This window comes from Bubalus bubalis, chromosome 12, assembly GCF_019923935.1.
Source record: "Bubalus bubalis isolate 160015118507 breed Murrah chromosome 12, NDDB_SH_1, whole genome shotgun sequence".
In the NCBI taxonomy this organism is placed as follows: Eukaryota; Metazoa; Chordata; class Mammalia; order Artiodactyla; family Bovidae; genus Bubalus; species Bubalus bubalis.
The window spans coordinates 30,253,286-30,274,293 of record NC_059168.1 but is presented as its reverse complement, the minus strand read 5'-3'; the positions used below and the strand labels follow the sequence as shown (position 1 = coordinate 30,274,293).

Below are 21,008 nucleotides of genomic sequence, written 5' to 3'. Positions count from 1 at the left end.
CTGAAAAAACACAGACCACCAGGGCACTACTCATTCCTCCTGCTCTGATCCACTCTTCGATCAGGGTCCCATCAGGCCTTTGCCTCCTTTCTGAGTAGGCCAGAGATCTCAACTGAACAGCCTTCCCACAGCAGTGTCCCACTCCAGGTGGCCAGGCAGGAGTACCAGACCAGTGTTTTCTCCTGGGATATTGACACAGCAGCCAAGTTTATTGGCATTGGGGCTGCCATGGTTGGTGTGGCTGGCTCAGGGGCTGACACTGGAGCACTGTTTGGCAGCTTGATCATTGGCTATGGCAGGAACCCGTCTCTGAAGCAGCAGCTCTTCTCCTAGGCTATTTTGGGCTTTGCCTTGTCTGAGGCTATGGAGCTCTTCTGTTTAATGGTTGCCTTTCTCATCATCTTTGCCATGTGAACCTCCACGGAGGTCACCTACCCATCCCTGCTGCTTAGGCTCCAGGCCATGCCTGGTGCTGGAATGTGCTAAGCTTTACCATTAAACACAATGTTTCTCTAAAACAACAAACGAACAAACAAACAAAACACACACAAACTGAACTCCTAACAATAAAAACAAAGAAAATACATCTGCAGCAAACTTACAAGCCTCATGTATGAGTACTTCAACTGCCACTTCCATAGACAGTGCTTCATATGGACAGCGCTTCTCATTCTATCTGCCCTACCTTGAGTTAAATGGCAGCTTAGTATAACTAAAAAAAAAACAGTAATTTTGACCAATGTGAGATATACCATTCATTTTTCTTAGCCTCTAAATCAACTATGTGCATGCTGGTTTCTCATAAACTCTTGAAAACTCACTTCCATGTGAAAATGGCTCTAATGCTCCACAGTCCATGGGATTTTCCAGGCAAGAATACTGGGGTGGGCTGCCATTTCCTTCTCCAAGGGATCTTCCTAACCCAGGGATCGAACCCGAGTCTCCTGCATTGCAGACAGACGCTTTACCGTCTAAACCACTAGGGAAGCCCAATAAATACTTAGTATACATTAATAACAAATGTTTGCTTTCTGGACCTAATAACCAGGTGTAATAAACAGACCTTTAGAGTATTTGGAGGCTAGGTCTTCTGCTAAAACCAGGGTGGCCTGGAGATGTCTGCACCTAATGGCAAGGTCCCCCTACCTTGTTTTTCTTGCCTCGGGGTTCACTTAGAGCCAGTTCATCTTGAAGTAGCTCAACCCTTTTGGCAAGCTGCAGATTTCGGAATGTCAAACTGTCCATTTCCTGCTGCAGTTTCCTCAGTGATTGATCCTTCATTTTCAGCTGTTCCTACATCAAAGTGAAAACAGACCATTCCTTGTAATTTAGTTTTAACATTTAAAAATAATGAAAAAAAATTTTTTTGTTTCACCAAAATATAATCAAAACCTCTTTCTTTAAGGAATTAAAGTTATATGTTTATCATTCTAGTTCCTATGTGTTTTTAGCTCTGTTTGGTGACAAATTCATTTTCTGGTCCAATCAAGCCAATTTAAAAATAAAGCTAAAGAGTATACTACTGAAGTAACATTGATCAACTTAAATATCCACAACACATTTTTATATAATGTTGTTATTCATGTGTTTGGTGGTGAGGAGTCATAAAGTCTGAGGCTACAATTTTATAAATTTGAAATTTTAATGAGAACCTCAGAGTCACTGATGATGCCCTTCAGGTAAGCAAGAATGGAAGAAATATATTTGTATTCACTTTTTCCTATAAATCCTCCTTGAATTTAAGTCAGTCAAAATGAAGTCTTTTCAATACTCTTAACTTTAAATTATTCTGATCTGTCAAAGATAAAAATAAAATCAAACAAAAAATCTTTGTTATTATCCTAACAAAGAATATTCTCAGTTCACTTTAAAGTGAAAATAGGAACAAAATCTAAAATGTAAACAACACGTCTTCTACTGACCATGCTGTACTGTGTATATCACAACAGGGTAAGAAAATGGGAAACGAGAAATATTTAGTTTCACTCTATTTTTAAAAATAGTATTATTCTAACCATATTTTCCTTACGACATTCTGGTAACTTCGTGTTCACTGGTAATCAAACACAAATGGCTATACACTACCATAAACTGAAAGATCTGTACATTTACTTTACCTTCATTGAGAAACCACTATAAAGCTAAGAAGAGGTCAAGTTTTAATGAACAGGGCATTTTTTTAATTGGAGGATAATTGCTTTACAATGTTGTGGTGGTCTCTGCCGTACATCAACTGAATCAGTCATAAGTGCATATATATCCCGTCCCTCTTAAGCCTCCCTCTCCCACTCCATTCCACCCCTCTCGGTTGTCAACAGAGCGCCAGGCTGGGCTCCCTGTGTTTTAGAGCAGCTTCCTGCTAGATACCTATTCTACACATGATAGTGTATATATATGTCAATGCTACTTTCCCAATTTTGAATAGTGGATTTTGAAACAGCAACCTAAAAACCAGAGGCTAGTTCTGTAATCTGCAGACATTATTTGCATGTTGAGGGCATAGCTAGAGGGATAGAATATGTTTCCATTAAAGAGAAAAAAAAATTTCCTTTTCTGTTTTTTGTTTACTAAGACCTTAATGTTTGCTTGAAGTTCAATGGTAAACATAGGCACAGCCCATGTCCAAATTATTATATATTTCAATTTAAGGAAACTCAAATCAATAAATGCTCATTGCATCTAATAACTCACTGAAGATACAAATCTAATATAATCAAAATGCTGACTGCAATGCACAGTTCAATTAAAAGTAATCTCTTCACATCCTTATAATTAATTAATCACTAGGTGACTAATATTCCCCATTAACCAATCATTGATTTCAGAAGACATCCATCCCAATCTCTCTATAAATCCTAGTTCCTGCAGTGCCAGTGATGACAGTGGCATGTGCCCGCACAGGGCTGTTGTGAGAACTGAGAACACGGGTGCAAGGCGCTGAGTGCGACGCCTGCCTGACACACGGCGAGCGCTCAGTGAGACGGCCCGCTGTCACCATCACCGCCACAGCCAGCGCTCATCAGACACAATCAGCCACGGGAGGGTGTGAAACACCGGTGCTGGCGACCAAGATGAGTTCGGAAATACTTTCCCCAGGGGTAGGTTTTAGACCTCATAAGGAGATAGATAATGATCAATTTCTTCAGTGATTTAAACAAAACAGTAACTTAGCTAACAAATTCTGACTATTAATCATCTCAGCTTAAGTGCAGAGAGCTCAGGGTAAGGTACTCTGACCCATCTCAGCCCCAAGTCTGTGGAACAGCACCCAAGGAGGGAGCTCCCCTCAAGAGACAGATTTCTCTAGAGAAGGGTCCAACACTAGCCAAGTGAAAGGACGCATCTCACGATCTTGGTGACTGTTCGTGTGTCACTGGTTGCGGACTACTCCAGAAAGACAGAAAAGTACAGGGACTCCTAAGCCCTTTTCTCCGAAGAGGGAGCAAGGGAGGCAGTGAAAGAATGAGGCAGGCAGTGTATTTTACTGAAACTTGGCCAAGAAGGAATCCATATCCTAGAATCAATTTATCCAATTAAGAATATCACTAAGCAGTATCTGTGCCTCCCTGGTGGCTCAGATGGTAAAGAATGTGCCTGTAATGTGGAGACCTAGGTTTGATCCCTGGGTTGGAAAGATTCCCCTGGAGAAGGGAACTGTAACCCACTTCAGTATTCTTGTCTGGAGAATCCCATGGACAGAGGAGTGTGGCAGGCTATATAGTCCCTGGGGTCAAAAGAGTTGGCCATGACTGAACAACTAACACTTTCAAGCAGTGTTTATTACATGTCTGCTAAAATGAGGTAGAAACAAATTCTTCTTCTCCCATCATATTTCTTCTCTCAGTTAAAGGTGCTGATGGATCACTCAGTCATCATTAACACAGGTTATTACTATTAAACAGCTCAACCCAAAGCAAGATTAATGCACTAAAGGATTCACACTTTCAGACCCATTTATCGGGACAATCTGCTGAATGCTAGGGATATAAACATGAATATGACCCAGTCCCTGCAGAGTGCTGTCAGATCAAGCCAGATAAGAAGCCCCACTTGTCCTGATGAGTTTAACTATGAAAGAAGCTGGGTATGAGAGAAATGCATTAGATGCAGTCCAATAAGACATTTTTGTAATCTCCAGCTAAGAAGTCAAAGCACATCACATTCATACCTAAATGAGTAAGAAAGTTAAACACACAAAAAAATTCCATTACCCTCCCCGATCCCTAGTGAATCAGTGTCAGAGTTGGGAATTTAACCCACAAAATGGGCTGAATTCCCTGCTGTAAGCTTCACCAAATACTAATCTAACTCTCACAACACAAACAGTAGCCTACCTTCAAAGCAGCAGAATTCGCTTGTTCATCCACGACACCTTTCTTCAAGACCTGATTCTGAGCCCGAAGCTGAAAACAGAGGAAGTAATAATTAATTTTTAATATAAAGCAACCACTTATAGCAAGGAAATCACTTACCATCACTTTATAGGAATCTGTACACTGAGTAACTATCAGCTCACATACAAATGAGCCCTCAAGAGGAAAGCAGAGACGACCACCGTGCCATTCTACAAATAAAGACATAGAGGCTGAGCTGCCCAATGACATAAAACTAAACAATGCAAAATTAAGACTAAAATCCAGGTCTCTTGACTTCCCATGTACATGGTTTTTTCCATGAAACCAATCATCTCCCTAAATAAAAACTATACAATATACAATAGGGTATTAAGTATGCCATTTTCCTTGTAACTCTGACATACCATTCACCTGTAAAATACATACAACTGGACTAAGTATGGAATAAGAATTCTACAGAGAACCAAACTATAGGGCATCAACACACCCAGCAGGATACTGTGCCTAATATTAGCCATGCAACTATCACTCACTTCAGCCTCAGGAAGGGAGGACTTACAATCAGGCATCAGCGGAAGCAGTGTACAAAAGCAACTGAGAAGCAAGTTTAATTCAGAAATTAATAACAATAGCAGCTAGCATTTGAATGCTCATTACAAAATACTTTACATATACTACCTCATCAATCCTCACAACCTGATGAAACAGGTGCTATAATCACCACCACTTCACACATGAGCAAACTAAGGTACGGAGAAGTTAAGCGGCAATGCTGAGAATGAGGCTCCAGTAGTTCTGACTCCAGGCGTAATGCCGTTTAGACAATACTGGCTATTGTTTTATAAAGCTAAATATAAACGAGAACAGTAGTAGACTGGTGAGATGGAAGAAGTTTTGGGGGAGGCAGGACTTGGGTTTCTTTTGTAGTTAACTTTTTTAAGTTGGGGTCGACCTTTATCTTAAAATATACAAAGCAAAATTATACAGCTTGATGAATTTTTATTCATGGTTACATCTGTATCACCATCACCAGCAGGGATTTGAAAGATAAATCTTCTGCAGCAATCCCCTTCTGTACTTATCAACAAGCACAACACAGAGCATGTGAGTACAAATACACCAGCACAGCGTAGCTGACACCAAAGGGTTACACACAAACAGTCTCAGGACTCAGTACAAAGACCATGAAAGACCAGGTTCTTCTCTGAGAAACTAAATGAATGGGGTGATTTTATCTATGAGCTTAAAAAAAAAAAATCTATTTCTAATTCCGTGCAGCTCACATCTGTGTCTTGAAAACAGAAATGATCCTTTTCTGTGCCAAAAGAATAGGAATATTTGAATGCTAAACTTTAAACTGAGCATTTGACACTCAAGAGAAAACTGAGCTAAGATTCTAAGAAAAACAGGAACACTGCAGGATATTCAGTTTGAGCAAGACAGACTAAAAAGATGAGCTGCTTCTGTTTTTAGAAAGTTAGAGATCAGGGTTCACTAAAGATCCAAATTTTGCTCTGTCACGTCCTAGACAATATAAACTAGAGATACTCACTTAATCTTTTGTTACATGGTCTACAAAGTGGGGCAGTACACCTACCCTATCTTCATTCTTCTGAGGTTGTTGTGAGAATCAGATAAGAAATCTATGTCAAAGCGCTTTCTAAATGTAACATGTTCCACAAACAGTAACAGAGCTCTTATTAAGAGAGTAGAATTAAAGGGACAACAGATACACTTCTAGTTTGCCATATGACCAGGAGCTAACTGTGGTTCAGATCATCAGATCCTGAAAGAAGATGCTGTTAAAGTGTGCACTCAATACACCAGTGCATTTGGAAAACTCAGCAGTGGCCACAGGACTGGAAAAGGTCTGTTTTCATTCCAATCCCAAAGAAAGGTAATGCCAAAGAATGTTCAAACTACTGCACAATTATACTCATTTCACATGCTAGCCAGGTAATGCTCAAAATCTTTCAAGCTAGGTTTCAATAGTACGTGAACCAATAACTTCCAGATGTACAACATGGATTTAGACAATGCAGAGGAACCAGAGATCAAATTGCCAACAACTGTTGCACCATAGAAAAAGCAAGAGAATTTCCAAAAAAAATCTACTTCTGCTTCATTGACTACACTAAAACCTTTGATTGTGTGGATTACAATGAACTGTGGAAAATTCTTAAAGAGATGAAATTAACAGACCATGTTACCTGCCTCCTGAGAAACCTGTATTGCAGGTCAAGAAGCAACAGCTAGAACCAGACTTGGAACAACAGACTGGTTCAAAACTGGGAAAGGAGTACGTCAAGGCTATATATTGTCACCCTGCTTATTTAACTTATATGCAGAGTACATCATCATAGGGCTTCCCTTGTAGATCAGTCTGTAAAGAATCTGCCTGCAATACAGGAGACCCAGGTTCGATTCCTGGGTCAGGAAGATTCCCCTGGAGAAGGAACTGGCAACCTACTCCAGCATTCTTGCCTGGAGAATCCCCTTGGACAGAGGAGCCTGGCAGGCTATAGTCCATGGGGTCGCAAGAGTTGTACAAGATTTAGTGATTAAACCTCCACATCATGCGAAATGCCGGGCTGGATAAAGCCCAAGCTGCAATCAAGATTGCCAGAAATATCAATAACCTCAGATATGCAGATGATACTGCCCTAATGGCAGAAAGCAAAAAGGAACTAAAGAGCCTCTTGATAAAGGTGAAAGAGGAGAGAGAAAATGCTGGCTTAAAACTCAACATTCCAAAAACTAAGATCATTACATCCAGTTCCATCACTTCAAGGCAAATAGATGGGGGAAAAGTGGAAACGGTAACAGACTTCATTTTCTTGGGCTCCAAAATCACTGTGGACAGTAACTCCAGCCATGAAATTAAAAGACACTTGCTCCTTAGAAGAGAAGCTATGACAAACCTAGACAGTGGACTAAAAAGCAGAGACATCACTTTGCCTACAAAAGTCCATATAGTCATAGCTATGGTTTTTCCAGTAGTCACATATGGATGTGACAGTTGGACCATAAAGAAGGCTGAGTGCTGAAGAACTGATGCTTTCAAACTGTGGTGCTGGAGAAGACTTTTGAGGGTCCCTTGGACAACAAAGAGATCAAACCAGTCCATCCTAAAGGAAATCAACCCTGCATATTCATTGGAAGGACTGATGTTGAAGCTGAAGCTCTAATACTTTGGCCACCTGATGCAAAGAGCCAACTCACTGGAAAAGACTCTGATGCTGGGAAAGACTGAAGGAAGAAGAGGGTGACAGAGAATGAGACGGGTGGTTGACATCATCAACTCAATGGACAAAGGTTTGAGCAAACTCTGGGAAATAGTGAAGGAAAGGGAAGTCTGGCGTGCTGCAGTCCATGGAGTCACAAAGAACTGGACATGATTGAGTGAACAAAACAAAGGGACTATGCTAATGATATAGGGGAGAAAGACGTAAAAGAAATGGTCCCTATTTCAAAAAGTTTACAATTTAAAGGGAAGAGAAAAGATAATTAATAATACTAGCATTTCCTGCTTAAAAAAATAATGTGGACATTAAATTTTCTAGAACAGGAGTTATCAAACTAAGGTCGTCGTGAAGTCACTCAGTCGTGTCCGACTCTTCATGACCCCATGGACTGTAGCCCACCAGGCTCCTCCATCCAAGGAATTTTCTAGGCAAGAGTACTGGAGTGGGTTGCCATTTCCTTCTCCAATCAAACTAAGGTACTTGGGCCAAACTGGACAGCTACCTATTTTAAAGTTTTGCAGGAACACAGCCAAACTCATTACTGATGAATTGTCTATGATTGCTTTTGAGTTACAGTGACAGAAATGAGCAGATGCAATGGAAACCATATGGCCTCAAGCCTAAAATATTTACCATTAATATTAGGCTCTTTACACTCTGCTCTAGAAGTACAGAAGAGAGATTAAACCACTACTTTAGTACTGACTTCCAACACATGGTATACTACCTTTTAGGCAATCTCAATATATTTTTTGGATAACGTGCTACCTAGGTAACAGAATTCAATAAATATTTTCAAATTCATATAGCCAAAGGACAGCAGTATTACTTGAGGGTTTAGGTTTCATTTCGTACCCCCATTCTAAATTTGATCTATGATCATCTTCTTTGTGCGGTCTTTAGAACCTCTGACTGACTGCCTCAAAGGCTAGGGATGAAGTCTGAAATTTGCTGAACTGGTAATTTTCTGTAGGACCAGAATTGCATCCATTTTTAAAACAAGCAAATAGGAAAACCTCACCTGTAATTTCTAAGGCACACTTAGAAGCTATTTAAAGCAAACTGAACAGCCTACTTTGTCAAAAAAAGCAAAATTAAATTTTTCAAATCACCGCTGTTTGGAAGTTAATATGATCATAAAGAAAAATGATTTTGATTTTCCTTTGGAAAATACTGTTGGCTGAATTGATAACAATTCAAACACAGTGTTTCAATGGTACCACTCAACAGAAAAATGCAGCTTTTAGAAATATTTATCTAAAATCCCCTTCTATTATTTGGTAGGTAGAAAAGGATGAGTTCGGCCGAGCTTTCCACTGCCTTGTTAATTACACTTGGCATTTAGCATCTTCCTGCATTTCAGCCACTGTCACATCTCTGCATTACTGACCAGCATCTTGTCAAATGCAGAAACTGCTGTAACCAGTCTGGTCTTTCAGAATCTTATCTTTCTCCTCACCAGCATTCACCACAGTGGGAAGTGTGTTTGTCTAAGCGTGTTTCTAAGACAAATGCATTGTTTGTCTTAGAAACAATTACAGGTGGTCACTAATGCCTCTAGGAGATGAGTGTGGAGACTCCAGTGGACGTGGACGTAACTGAGAAACAACTGCCCTGAAGTCTCCATTAGGACAAGGAAATTCTCCAGGAGATGATATAGCCTATTTCCAGCAGCTGTGCCATGCACTACTGCTCCATTCAGTAGAGAAAGGGTCCTCTGAATCCCAACTCAGAAACCCTCTTGGTCTTTTCAAACTCATTTTTCATGGTCTTGTGATCTTCTGACTAGCTTTACCTTGACTCAAAAACACAGCATTTTCTCATGTTGACCAACCAAACCCCAGCTGTTCTTCTAGAACCTACTTCCTACTCTGATCCTACTTCCAAAAATTTTTCCCAACCGTTCTCTATAGTGCCCCTATGGTCCACAGAGACAATACCCTCAGTTTCCTGGGGACTTACTAGTATCAGGACATCACTTATAAAAGTATTCAGTCTTTATAGTACATTTTACATTCACTAATTTATGTATGATTTCTACACTCGTGTCCCATCTGCCAATTAAACTGTCCTTCACAGTAGAGACTACAGTATAACCCCTTATATCTCCTGTCTACAATGAAAGATCAATAATATGGACAGAGAAAGCATTTGATAAATGTTTAATTATCACATTAAATGCTATAAAGCAGTGGTCCCCAACCCCCAGGCCACCTTCCACAACTGATAACTGGCCTGTTAGGAACCAGGCCTGGAGAAGGCAATGGCACCCCACTCCAGTACTCTTGCCTGGAAAATCCCATGGATGGAGGAGCCTGGTAGGCTGCAGTCCATGGGGTCGCTAAGAGTCGGACACAACTGAGCGACTTCACTTTCACTTTTCACTTTCATGCATTGGAGAAGGAAATAGCAACCCACTCCAGTGTTCTTGCCTGGAGAATCCCAGGGAGGGGGAGCCTGGTGGGCTGCCGTCTATGGGGTCGCACAGAGTCAGACATGACTGAAGTGTCTTAGCAGCACCAGCAGCAGGAACCAGGCCACACAGCAGGGAGTGAGCTGCATGCGAGGGAGTGAAGTTGTGGGTATATTTACAGCTGTTGCCCATTGCCCTCCCAACACCCCCAGATGGGACCATCTAGTTGTAGGAAAACAAGTTCCAGGCTCCCACTGATTCTGCATTACGGTGAGCTATATAATTACTTCGTTACATATCACAATGTAATAATAATAGAAACAAAGCACACAATAGATGTGATATGCTTGAATCATCCTGAGACCACCCCTCCCCTCTGCCAGTCTGTGGAAAACCTGTCTTCCACAAAATCCATCCCTGCTACCAAAAAGGTTGAGGACCACTGATGTAACTATAAGGTGTCTAAATGTAGTCCTTCGTAGGGACTTTCCTGGTGGCTCAGTGGTCAAGAATCTACCCACTAGGGCAAGAGACACAGGTTCAAACCCTGGTCGAGGAACTAAGATCCCACATGCCGTGGGGGCAACTAAGCCATGGGTGCTGCAATTAGAGAGAAGCTCTCATGCTGCAAGAAGAGCCTGCATGCTGCAACTAAGACCCAACACAGCCAAAAATAAACAATAAATGCAATGCATTCTACAAGAGACCATCATTACTTCAACAGTCCCTCTTTAAAGCCCTTCTCCAAATGATTTGAACCTCATGGTCCTACTGGACACCAGCACCTTCAAAAGTCCTGAACCTACCTCTCTGACAACCAGGGCCCGGACTGCTCTGTGTGACTCTGCTTCTGCAACAGCCCGGCTTCAGTCAGACTTACCACAAAGCTGTTTCTCCAGGGACACAGAGAGTGGGGTGAGCCACCTACGATCTCTCTCATGCCGCTCTGCCAATGTGTGGTAGAATAACTGGCCCAAGATTAGAGATTTACTACATTCTATCACAAACTACTAGAAAAGTTTGTGGGGAAAGAGGTGAATAGCTTATATGCTGTTTCTCATCTAATTCTCAACAAGACTGTGTTCACTCTTACATAACTGCTTCCATACAATGGGGCTTCTGACGTTTATACATGTTTTCGTGCGTGCTCAGTCCAGCTCTTTGTGACCCCATGCACTATAGCCTGCCAGGCCTCTCTGTCTGTGGAATTTTTCAGGCAAGAATACCGGAGTGGGTTGCCATTTCCTCCTCCGGGGGATCTTCCTGACCTAGGCATCAAACCTGCATTTCTTGCACTGGCAGGCAGGTTCTTTATCAGTGCCATCTGGGAAGCCCTTATACATGTTTTACAACCCTATAAAACACATCTTTAGACATCTAGCTTTTCTCTATTACAAAATAATGTATGCGGCAGACAACCTGAAGCCCATTCCTAAGCCTCACCAAAAACCCTGATTTCAGAATACTTAAGTCACCAGCAGACCAGTTTCAGTGTCTCTAGCCTGGATGAGCCTTTAAAAAACTCCCAGTTGTAAAATTTTAGGTATTCTACAGCTGTGGGAATACCACTCAGTCTTTCTCTCTGCCTACTAACTTGCTCCTCGCCCTGGAAAAGCATAAAGTAACTGTGGGCTACATAGTGTGTACTAAAGGTTGAGATCCTTTTGTCACTGAGTTGGGAAGAAAACCTCCTTTCAGACCTGCCTTCAAACAAAACTCTTTCTCTTGTCCCTGCTCCCGTGTAGGGAAATTCAGTAGGACAAAACCCCCACCCCAACTCTGCAGTCTGCCTCATCAGTGACTGCTTGGCAATTCAGCTGAATTAAGAGTAGGATACCCCTTGATTTTCTAAGGCCTTGCTATTCAAAGTGTGGTCTAAGGACAGCTGTAGCAGGATCACCTGGGAGCAGAATCTAGGCCCCACACCAGACCTACTGAACCAGAATCTGCAGTTTAACAAGGTGCTTCCCTGATGGCTCAGATGGTAAAGAATCTGCCTACAATGCAAGAGACCCAGGTTCAATCCCTGGGTCAGAAAGATCCCCTGTAGAAGGGCATGGCAACCCACACCAGTATTCTTACCTGGAGAATTTCATGGACAGAGGAGCCTAGCGAGCTACAGTCCATGGGATCGCAAAGAATCAGACATGACTGAGTGACTACCACTTTCACCTCTCAGGTGAGTCACATGGATATTTACTTTTGCGATGTCCTGATCTAGGGGCTAACCTAGCACAGTTCAGCAAGGTGGTCAATAGCCACATGTTCCTATTAGAACTTAAATTACTGGGACTTCCCTGGTGATCCAGTGGATGGAAATCCACCTTCCAGTGCAAGGGACATGGGTTCAATCCCTGGTTGGGGAACTGGGATCCCCCATGCAACAATTAGAGAAAAGCCTATGAGGTGCAAAGAGGAGCCTGCGTGCTGCAACTAAGATCTGATGCAATCAAAAATAAAATAAAAAATAAACTTAAATGACTTAAATAAAATCCAAAATTCAGTTCCTCAGCTGAGCTAGCCACGTCTCAATAGCCCCATGTGCTAGTGGATGCCCTACCAGACAGCAAACATACAGAACATTTTCATTCTCCTGGAGAGCTCCAGTGCACAGCACTGAACACAGGCTGCTTTTCAATCCACCTTTAGTAGTGAACCCAATACACTAGGGTAGAAAAAAGCTGATACTCCATTTTACTGTAGTCCAGCTCCTGAGTCTTACTTCTTTTACAACAGGAAGCAATCAGGTTCAGCCAAGCTCTGCTCTCCAGTAAGCAAAACTGATCCCTTCCTAAAATGAGCACATCTAAGAGTATCAATCTAAAAAGTTTCCAAAGGCAATCTTCTTCATAACTACAAGAAGCATCAATTGCAAGGTAAACCGTTAGAGAAATAGGATCCAGCTCTCCCACTGGTTTTTACAGCTTTGAAAAGAGCTTTAAAAAGATTACCTTTATCTGAGCAAAAGCTACTATACTGACACCATTTCTTGGTGGTTCTCAAACTCTGGTGTGCACGCAAATCACTGGAGAGGTTTGTTACAACACAGGTTCCCAGGTCTGACCACCAGTTTCAGATTCAGTAAATCCAGGGTAGATGCAACCCATTCCCAACACTGATGCTGCTGATCCCAGAGCTACACTTTGAACCACTGACCCAGGGTAACACAAACAATGGAAAGATGGTTAGATTTGACACTTGTTTCCACACGGACATTGTGCCAGGCAAGAATGCAGAAGCCTGTGCAGAGAAAGCAGACTGAAATCAAATGGGTCAGGCCTGTGTGCCCTCAGCCTCTTTTCCAGAAAGATACACACAAGTAAGAAATGGTCTCTGGTTCTTAAGTCAACAGTGTAGTCAAAATGAGGCCCTGATTAACTCTCCCTCACATCTCAAAGAGGCAGCCTCCATCTATTACCTATTAACTTCATAAATCTCTGAAAACCAGCTTCTAACGCCTTCCCCGCCCCCAAATTGTTAAACCAGAAATTTTAAAAGCCTACAATGATTGCCTAATTGCCCAAACCACTAATGTCTTAATCTCCACTTTAACTGGCCTTTCCATACACGTTATGTTTTAGCAACCTGTCTGCCTCAGAAATTTTCATCTGCTTCGGCCTCCATGGTTCATCTTTTATCTAATGAAACTCTCAGTCTCTTTTAATGGAAGCTCCTCAGACTGATTTTGCTCTTTCTCAGGGGCAAAAAAGATTATGACAGAAGTTATAAAGGGAGAAATGGGCCCCTTCCTGGCACACAGACTGAGATCTGCATTAAATAAGAACGAGAAGATTCTGCAAGTGTCATTGGTTGAGGGATCATGCTTGCTGCTCTCTTGATATTTAGGCCTCCTTCTATAGCTTAAAAGGACATCATTTTTCTTTGTATCCTAAATAAGGAAAAAGGGAGACATAACTGAAATTCAACATCAGCCCACAAAGTCTGTACCAGGGAAGCTAACAAAAAGGTAAAATACCCCCTTCCATAGGCACAGGACTGAAGGTAGCATGTATACTGCTTGCTCAGTCACTCACTTGAGTCCGACTCTTGCAACCCCATTGACTGCAGCTCATCAGGCTCCTCTGTCCATGGGATTCTCCAGGAAAGAATACTGGAGTGGGTAGCCATTCCCTTCTCCAGGGGAATCTTCCTGATGCAATGATCAAACTGCGTCTCCTGCATTGCAGGTGGATTCTTGACCGCTAAGTTAGTAGGCTTAGTTGGTAGCACAAATCTTATCTAGAAATTGCTTGGCACTAGAATCGACAGGGAACAAAATGCACATGAAATCTTTTGACCAATCTCTGTTCTCACATTCTGAAATTTCCATAACATGCAGCTAAAAGGATGAAAAATGGTCTGGCCCAACAGGGAGACAACTTCAAGGCTGGCAGACCCCCTACAGTACCCTTAGCATCTCCTATTGTCCCAGCCTTCCCACAGGTGTTCCCCAAAGAATCTACCTAAAGTGATTAACTCTCAAAGTTCAACTATCATCTTTATGGGAATTATTTTAAAAGTTCTGGCCTTTGTCCTGACTTTCAGCCAGTCTGTCTCCACTAGAAATTTTCGACAATGACCCCAACATTACTTCAACCTACTATGTGAATCAGATGGCCTCAGCATGCCTTCCAACCAAAATACTATGATTACATCTAACCTTCACTGCAAACTGGCGCGCCTTCTGACCCACCCTCCTCTGCCAGTTGGCAGCGGTGTTCTGTCAGAGCAGTCTGTGCGTTAATTTCAGGGTCAACTCTCAGTCTTCCCTCATTCATCACGTCCCACAGAATGAATGAGACCCAAGGATGAGTGCCCTGACGCTTCCATCCATATTCTTCATAAGTTTGCGGCTGTGTGCAAAGCAGGCACTCAAAAAACAGATAAGCTAAACCATATTTGTCAACCATAATTCCTAAATTTAAGCTCTTTCCGTCTAAACAGTCACAAATTTTATTTAATCCTATGTAACTCTCCCTGATACTATTCAAAGAGCCTGCAGCCTGGTCTCCTTTTCACCAGTCTTTCCCCATTTCAGTGCATCTTCCTCATAGCTACCAGTTATCTTTCTAAAAGCAATGTCAGTCTGCCATTTGAAAACCTTTAGTGTCTATTCCATTTATTCAAAATTCAAACTTCTTACTTGACATCCACAACTCATGATCGGGTCCAAATTATCCCTCCAACCATACTTCACCACTCTCTGTCATGTATCTGACCGTGTCTTCATGTCAGCAGAGACTGTCTCCTTTGCCTGGAATACTACCCTCCATCCTTTCCTCCCTATCTGCTACTCTCCAATCTGAGTAACTTCTACTCTTACCTGCCATTTCTTCTGTGCGCCCACTGACCTAACACTTGTCGCCTTGAATTAATTTTATGTACAACATTTGAATATTCTATTAAAGGGTTCTCCTTAAGGTGGAACTCTGCCTCACTCAATGGGGCCTGGCAGACTGTTCACAGGTGGCATATAACTGTTTGCTAAACAAAAGAGCTTACATAGCCAAAAGAATAAAATCTTTTCAAAGTTTCCACTACTTTTGGGAGGCTGTTATTTCAGCAGTGTGGTCACTGCTCAAAATATTTCTGGAACTCTCTTCTGCCATTTGGAATTGCCTTCTGAGCTTGTTTACTATCTGGAAAAGAAAATCAATCCCCTTACTTTATACTCATGAAACATTTTCACCCCAAAATAGGAAAGCCAAGTGTCCGGACTGCCATCCTCTACCCACCACACTTCATCACATGGATTTGTTCCAAATAATTTCTGGACCTTTCAAACAAACAAAAAATGCCTTCAAAGGATAAAACTTGCCATCGCTAACATCTTGCCAGAGGCTCTTAGAGACAAATTCAAATGGAAATGCAGAAATTTTGCCAATGGTCGTGCTTAGACACTCAGTCTGTCCTACTCTTTGCGACCCCTTGGGCTGTAGCCCACCACGCTCCTCTGTCCATGGGGATTCTCCAGGGAAGAATACTGGAGTGGTTTGCCATGCCCTCCTCCAGGGGATCTTCCCAACCCAGGCCTCCCACTTTGCAGGTGGATTCTTTACCTTCTGAGCTACTGGGGAAGCTCTTGCCAATAGGAGCACCACTGGAATAACAGTATCTCAAAAGGCTTAAGGCTTCCATGTGATTGTGAGGACTTACGTGTGTATGTTTAGGCACAGGTTTTATTTTTCACAAAACAATGCATTTCACCTTGGTGCATATCCGTTATATGAAATTTTTTAAAGTGTGTCTCAGTTTCTCCAAAGTAAAAAGGAGTCTAAGCTTCCCCATGCTCCCCTGAATGCTAAGATCACTGAAAATCAAGTTTAATGACTACTGAATCTATTTTCAAAGATGCAAGATTCTGCTTTTAGAACTTCATTAGAATATTCTTGAGGCAGAACCACACTACACAGAAAAGCAGCACCGCCCTTTTCCAAGAAAAGGGTCCCATCAGTTAAAAGACTGATGCCATAAATATGACAAAGGGAAAGGTCGCTATTTTGCTTAATTCAACATGTCCTGAGCATCTTCTGGGTGCTCTGCCCCACTCCAGGTGACCCAAGAAAAAGAGAGAAAAGGACACAGCCCTAGCACTCCAGCTTTCAAAATCATTTTCAGACAACGTCTTTCCAAAGCACTGAATCCATTCGTAACCACCTATCTCTGGTGAAGTAGTTTACACGCATGACTCTATTCACACTTCAGATTTAGTTGCGGGGGGGGGGGGGGGGGGAGGGGAGGCAGGTAAATCTCTTTATCCTCACATCATTCCTGTGGGAAAGGAGAAAGCTTGATCCTTCCCATCGCCGGGCTGGGAAAATTGAGGAAGCAGCAGGAAAGCGATGGTCCTCACCTTTCCCTGCCCCTCCCGACCAGCACCAGAGGCGGAAGCCAGGATTTCTGACATCCCTGTCCATGCCCGCTAGTTCAGTGAGAAGGAAGAATCAAACTCCTGCTCCTTCCCGCAGAAACGCACACACACCAGACACCGCCCGGCCCCATCTCCTGGGAACTGCAGGTGGAAGCGCGGTAATGGTGGATACAGAAGGCGGAGGAGACAGGAGGGGCGCGCTCGCGTGCCCCCTCCGCCTTCTCCCTCTGTCCCGACAAGTCGCTGCCAAGGCAACCCGAGGCCGCAGGACCGGGGACCCCCTACTCCCCGCATACGACGGGTACCTTAGAGTACTCCTGAGCCAGCTTCTGGTACTTCCCCTGCAACTCTGCCGAGGCCATGGCCTCCCCCGCCCTGTCCAGGCCAGACTGCCCAGGCCACTCAGCCCCACCCCCCGCCCCCAACCCCAGACACGCTGCCGGGTATGGCTCCACCAGCTCCTGCCCGCTCTGCCACCGCCGCCGCGCCTCCTCCTCCACTTCCGGGTTCTCCGGGTGAGAGGAAGGAGGAGTGGGGCCAGGGGTGGAGCCACCACCGTGGGCGGGGCGACGTCTGACATCACCGGCCCACCCTCCCGCGCCCGAGCACGTACGCGCGCAGAATCTCTGGCGCTCGTGGGCTCTGCCTCTGGAGGGGGCAGGGGGCGCCATCTTGACGCATGGTCCAAGATGGCGACCCAGAACAGGGAAGGAGAGCATTAAAAGGGGAAGAAAATGATAAGAGCCCACAGAATGGGCGGGGGCCGGCGGAGAGGGGCGGTGGTGCGAAGAATCGAGGACCGGAAGAAGAAACATTCTAAGCGCATCAAGAATTCTGGTCGAACACACCGTCCTCCCCCACTGGTTCCCATGGCAACCGTCTGTCGTTTAATGGTTACATCTTTCAGAAGGTGCACGGAGAGAAAGACCTCTGTATTCCGCTACCTGCTCTCCGGATATGGTAGCACCGGACATGGCCTGCATTGTAAACTTTCCCCCAATTTTATAACGCGCGCTACTGTCACCCTGTTCTGCTCCAGACAAACCTTTGTCTTATATTTTGACGTTGAGATGTCTTTGTGTCCATTCTCTACCCATTCCACCCGCCCAGCCCTGCCCCCATACTGGCACTGCATCGGAGCGTTTTCTCAGAGAATTGGGTAAAAAGCTTTTAGGAAATTGCAGGGAATGATCCCTGCCACGCATGCAGATAGGGTGGACGTTAACGACATGTAACTGGACAATTGAAGCAAATAGTAGTCTGCCTGAAATACTTTATGCCGCTTTGCTCATTAAATATGTTTTGAGGACGTATTATATGTTAGATAGTCTAAGCATTGCATTTATTGCAACATTGAAATGTTCATAGAGGAATAAATAATTTACGATACTTGTTTGCCATAAATTACAGCACTGCAGTTTAACAAAACTAATAACCTAGATCTGTATATATCTGCATGAATCTGTGTCTATCAACATGACAAAACACTGTTAAATGTAAAAAGCAAATTGCAGTATACTAGAGCATGAAAAGATACATTTGAAGAATATAAAGCAACATTTGTGCTGCTCATGGACACATGAACATGTACTAAAAATAGAGAAACAAGAACTGGAAGGATACACATCTAATTCTGGCTTGTGATTGCCTCTAGTGAGAAAACGAAGAAAGGGGAATGAAAAAGAACAAAGAAGCATAAATTTTATTTTTATTTAATTTTTTCAAGTGAATGTGACTGGAAGTTAACATTTATTATCCAGGTAATAGGGAAAGGGATGTTAGTTATGTTATTTTAGAACGTTTGATATTTTTCCATGATTAAAAAAACACCTCCTATTTTCCTGTTTGACATTCGACTATGAGTATGCCTGGAATTTTAAAGTGAAAGCATGAGCTGGTATATGTACTTTTCAGCCACTGTAATGTAAGGAAAGGATTACAAACTTTTAAAAATGTTGTTTATACTTTTCAGTTGACAGCCAAGCCCTACTATCCAGCAAACTTGCAGAATTTTTTAAATTATTATTATTAGTTTTCCATGGCACCACCAAGCGGCAGAATTAAATGTTGTTAAATGTATTTCTGTAGTTTGTACTGTAATGGAATTTTCAATTATTTAAAAATAAAATGCTATTTCAGAACTAACATTCCAAAGAAAGAATATGCAACTTTGGTTAGAGAGCCTATGTACTGACCTGAGAAATTTATATTTCCACTGCTTAATCTAGTTGTTCTGTCAGTTGCAAAAAAATTGTTTTCAAATCCCGACTGCTAAATTGAACACATTTCAGAATCTCTTCCTCAAAAGACACCATTAAGTGACTGAAAAGGCATTTGCAATATATATATATATCCAACAAAGGTGTCCCTTATCCAGATATATAAAGAGCTCTTACAAATCAATAAGAAAAAAGACCAGCAACCAGATAGAAAAATGAGCAAGGGACTTCCAACAGGCAATTCACAAAGGAAAAGACACAAATGGGCCATTAAACGTGCAAAGGGGTGTTTAGTTTCATTAGCAACCAGGAGGAAGTGAAATTAAAACCACAGTGAAATGCCATACACACCCACACAACAGCTAATATTTAAAAGATTGACAAGAGTGAATGAGAATATAAAACGAGAAACTGTCATAACATATTGATGAGAGCCTTCCCTAGTGGTGCAATGGGTAGGAATCCACCTGCCAATGCAGGGGACATGGGTTAGATCCCTTGTCTGGGAAGATCCCACATGCCATGAAGCAACTAATCCCATGTGCCAACTGCTGAAGCCCATGGTCTAGGGTCTGTAAGCTGCAGCTACTGGTGCCTGCGTGCCTTGAGCCTGTGCTGTACGATATGAGAAGCCGCCACCACGACAAGATTACCCACCACAACTAGAGGGTAGCCCCCACTCTCCATAACTAGGGAAAGCCCATGCGCAGCAATGAAGACCCAGCACCACCAAAAATAAAATAAAAATTTAAATGTTGGTAGGAATATAACCTGGAAGAGACACTTAGGAAAGAGCTTGGTATTATCCACTCACCTGAAAAGACACATATTCAGGATCCAACAATTCTTCTCATGTATATACTCAAAACATGTGTGCATGTATTCACCAAGAATATTCATAGCAGTATTATTCATAATAGCCAAAAAAGCTTATCAATGAATAGATAGTTACTAGAAATAATTGTATATTGGTATCATGGAATACTAAATAGCAATGAAAAAAAGCTGAACTATAACTACAATTAACTACTGAATGAATCTCAAAAAATAATACAGAACAAGAGAAACCAAATTTCCCCCAAAATATACTATATAACTTCATTTATATATCGTTCAAAAAATGGTGGAATGCAACTATAAGATTCAGGATGCATGCCTAAGTATTAAAACTAGAAAGAAAATTAAGAAAGTGATAGCCATAAAAGTCGGGAGCTTTACTGTTTTCGGGTGGAAGAGGATGGTAACTACTGGAAGGGGCCATGAGATGGGCTTCGGGTAGTATTGGCAATGTTCTATTTATGTGTGATAGTTACAAAGGTGTTAACTTTGTGTTAATTCCTCATGAGGTACATTTTTTTTGTGCACCTTTTTTGTATGGATGTTACATTTCACAATAACAAAACTTTAAAATTTTTCTGTTAACTCATATGCTTGCCGGTGATGATTCTCAACTTGTAACCCTGATATATTTGTAGGAAGTGGCATAAGTGAAGATCACTTGGAATTACTACAAATATGCAAACACTGTGATGATCATTAAAACATTTAACAGCATACTGTTTTAGAAATTTTTTCAGTTGCAGGTGTCAGGAACTGACTCAAACTATCTTGGCTCCAAAGGAGTACTTTCCTAGAAGGATGTGTGGGTAGCTCAGAGAACAGCAGGAAGAAAACAGGAGCTGCAGAGCTCAAGTTCAGAGTTGTTGGCCATTAGTTCAGTGTTAGTGAACTAAGTAAGGTTCATATATTAAGTAAGGTGCCTTTAAATAGAAACATACCGAAAACTAGGTTATATGTTGTTTGGTTGACAAAAGTGTGACCAGAGGCTGTCGTGATCCTAACCCTGTGTTTTCCCTAGGAGAAATGCTCTTCACTAATTCAGTGGATGTGATGATTTTATAGAAT

The 21,008-nt window shown here is 42.2% G+C and overlaps 1 protein-coding gene across 5 annotated transcripts in view; it reads right to left on the bottom strand.

Moving 5' to 3' along the window:
- The window catches only part of PPP1R21 (protein phosphatase 1 regulatory subunit 21), a 123,045-nt gene extending 105,475 nt beyond the window's left edge, over window positions 1-17,570 (bottom strand). For 2 of the 5 annotated variants that reach the window (XM_044925891.2, XM_006078397.4), the window contains exons 1-3: window positions 17,190-17,570; window positions 4,335-4,403; window positions 1,147-1,293 (exon numbers count right to left, since the gene is read on the bottom strand). In XM_044925891.2, the coding sequence (XP_044781826.2) occupies window positions 1,147-1,293; window positions 4,335-4,403; window positions 17,190-17,555 (582 nt within the window). In that variant the 5' untranslated portion in view covers window positions 17,556-17,570. Of the gene's footprint in view, window positions 1-1,146; window positions 1,294-4,334; window positions 4,404-14,047; window positions 14,102-16,777; window positions 17,151-17,189 lie in introns of those variants that run through there. The other 3 variants (XM_025260994.3, XM_044925892.2, XM_025260997.3) reach the window with 3 other exon arrangements.
- Window positions 17,571-21,008: the final 3,438 nt, after the last annotated feature.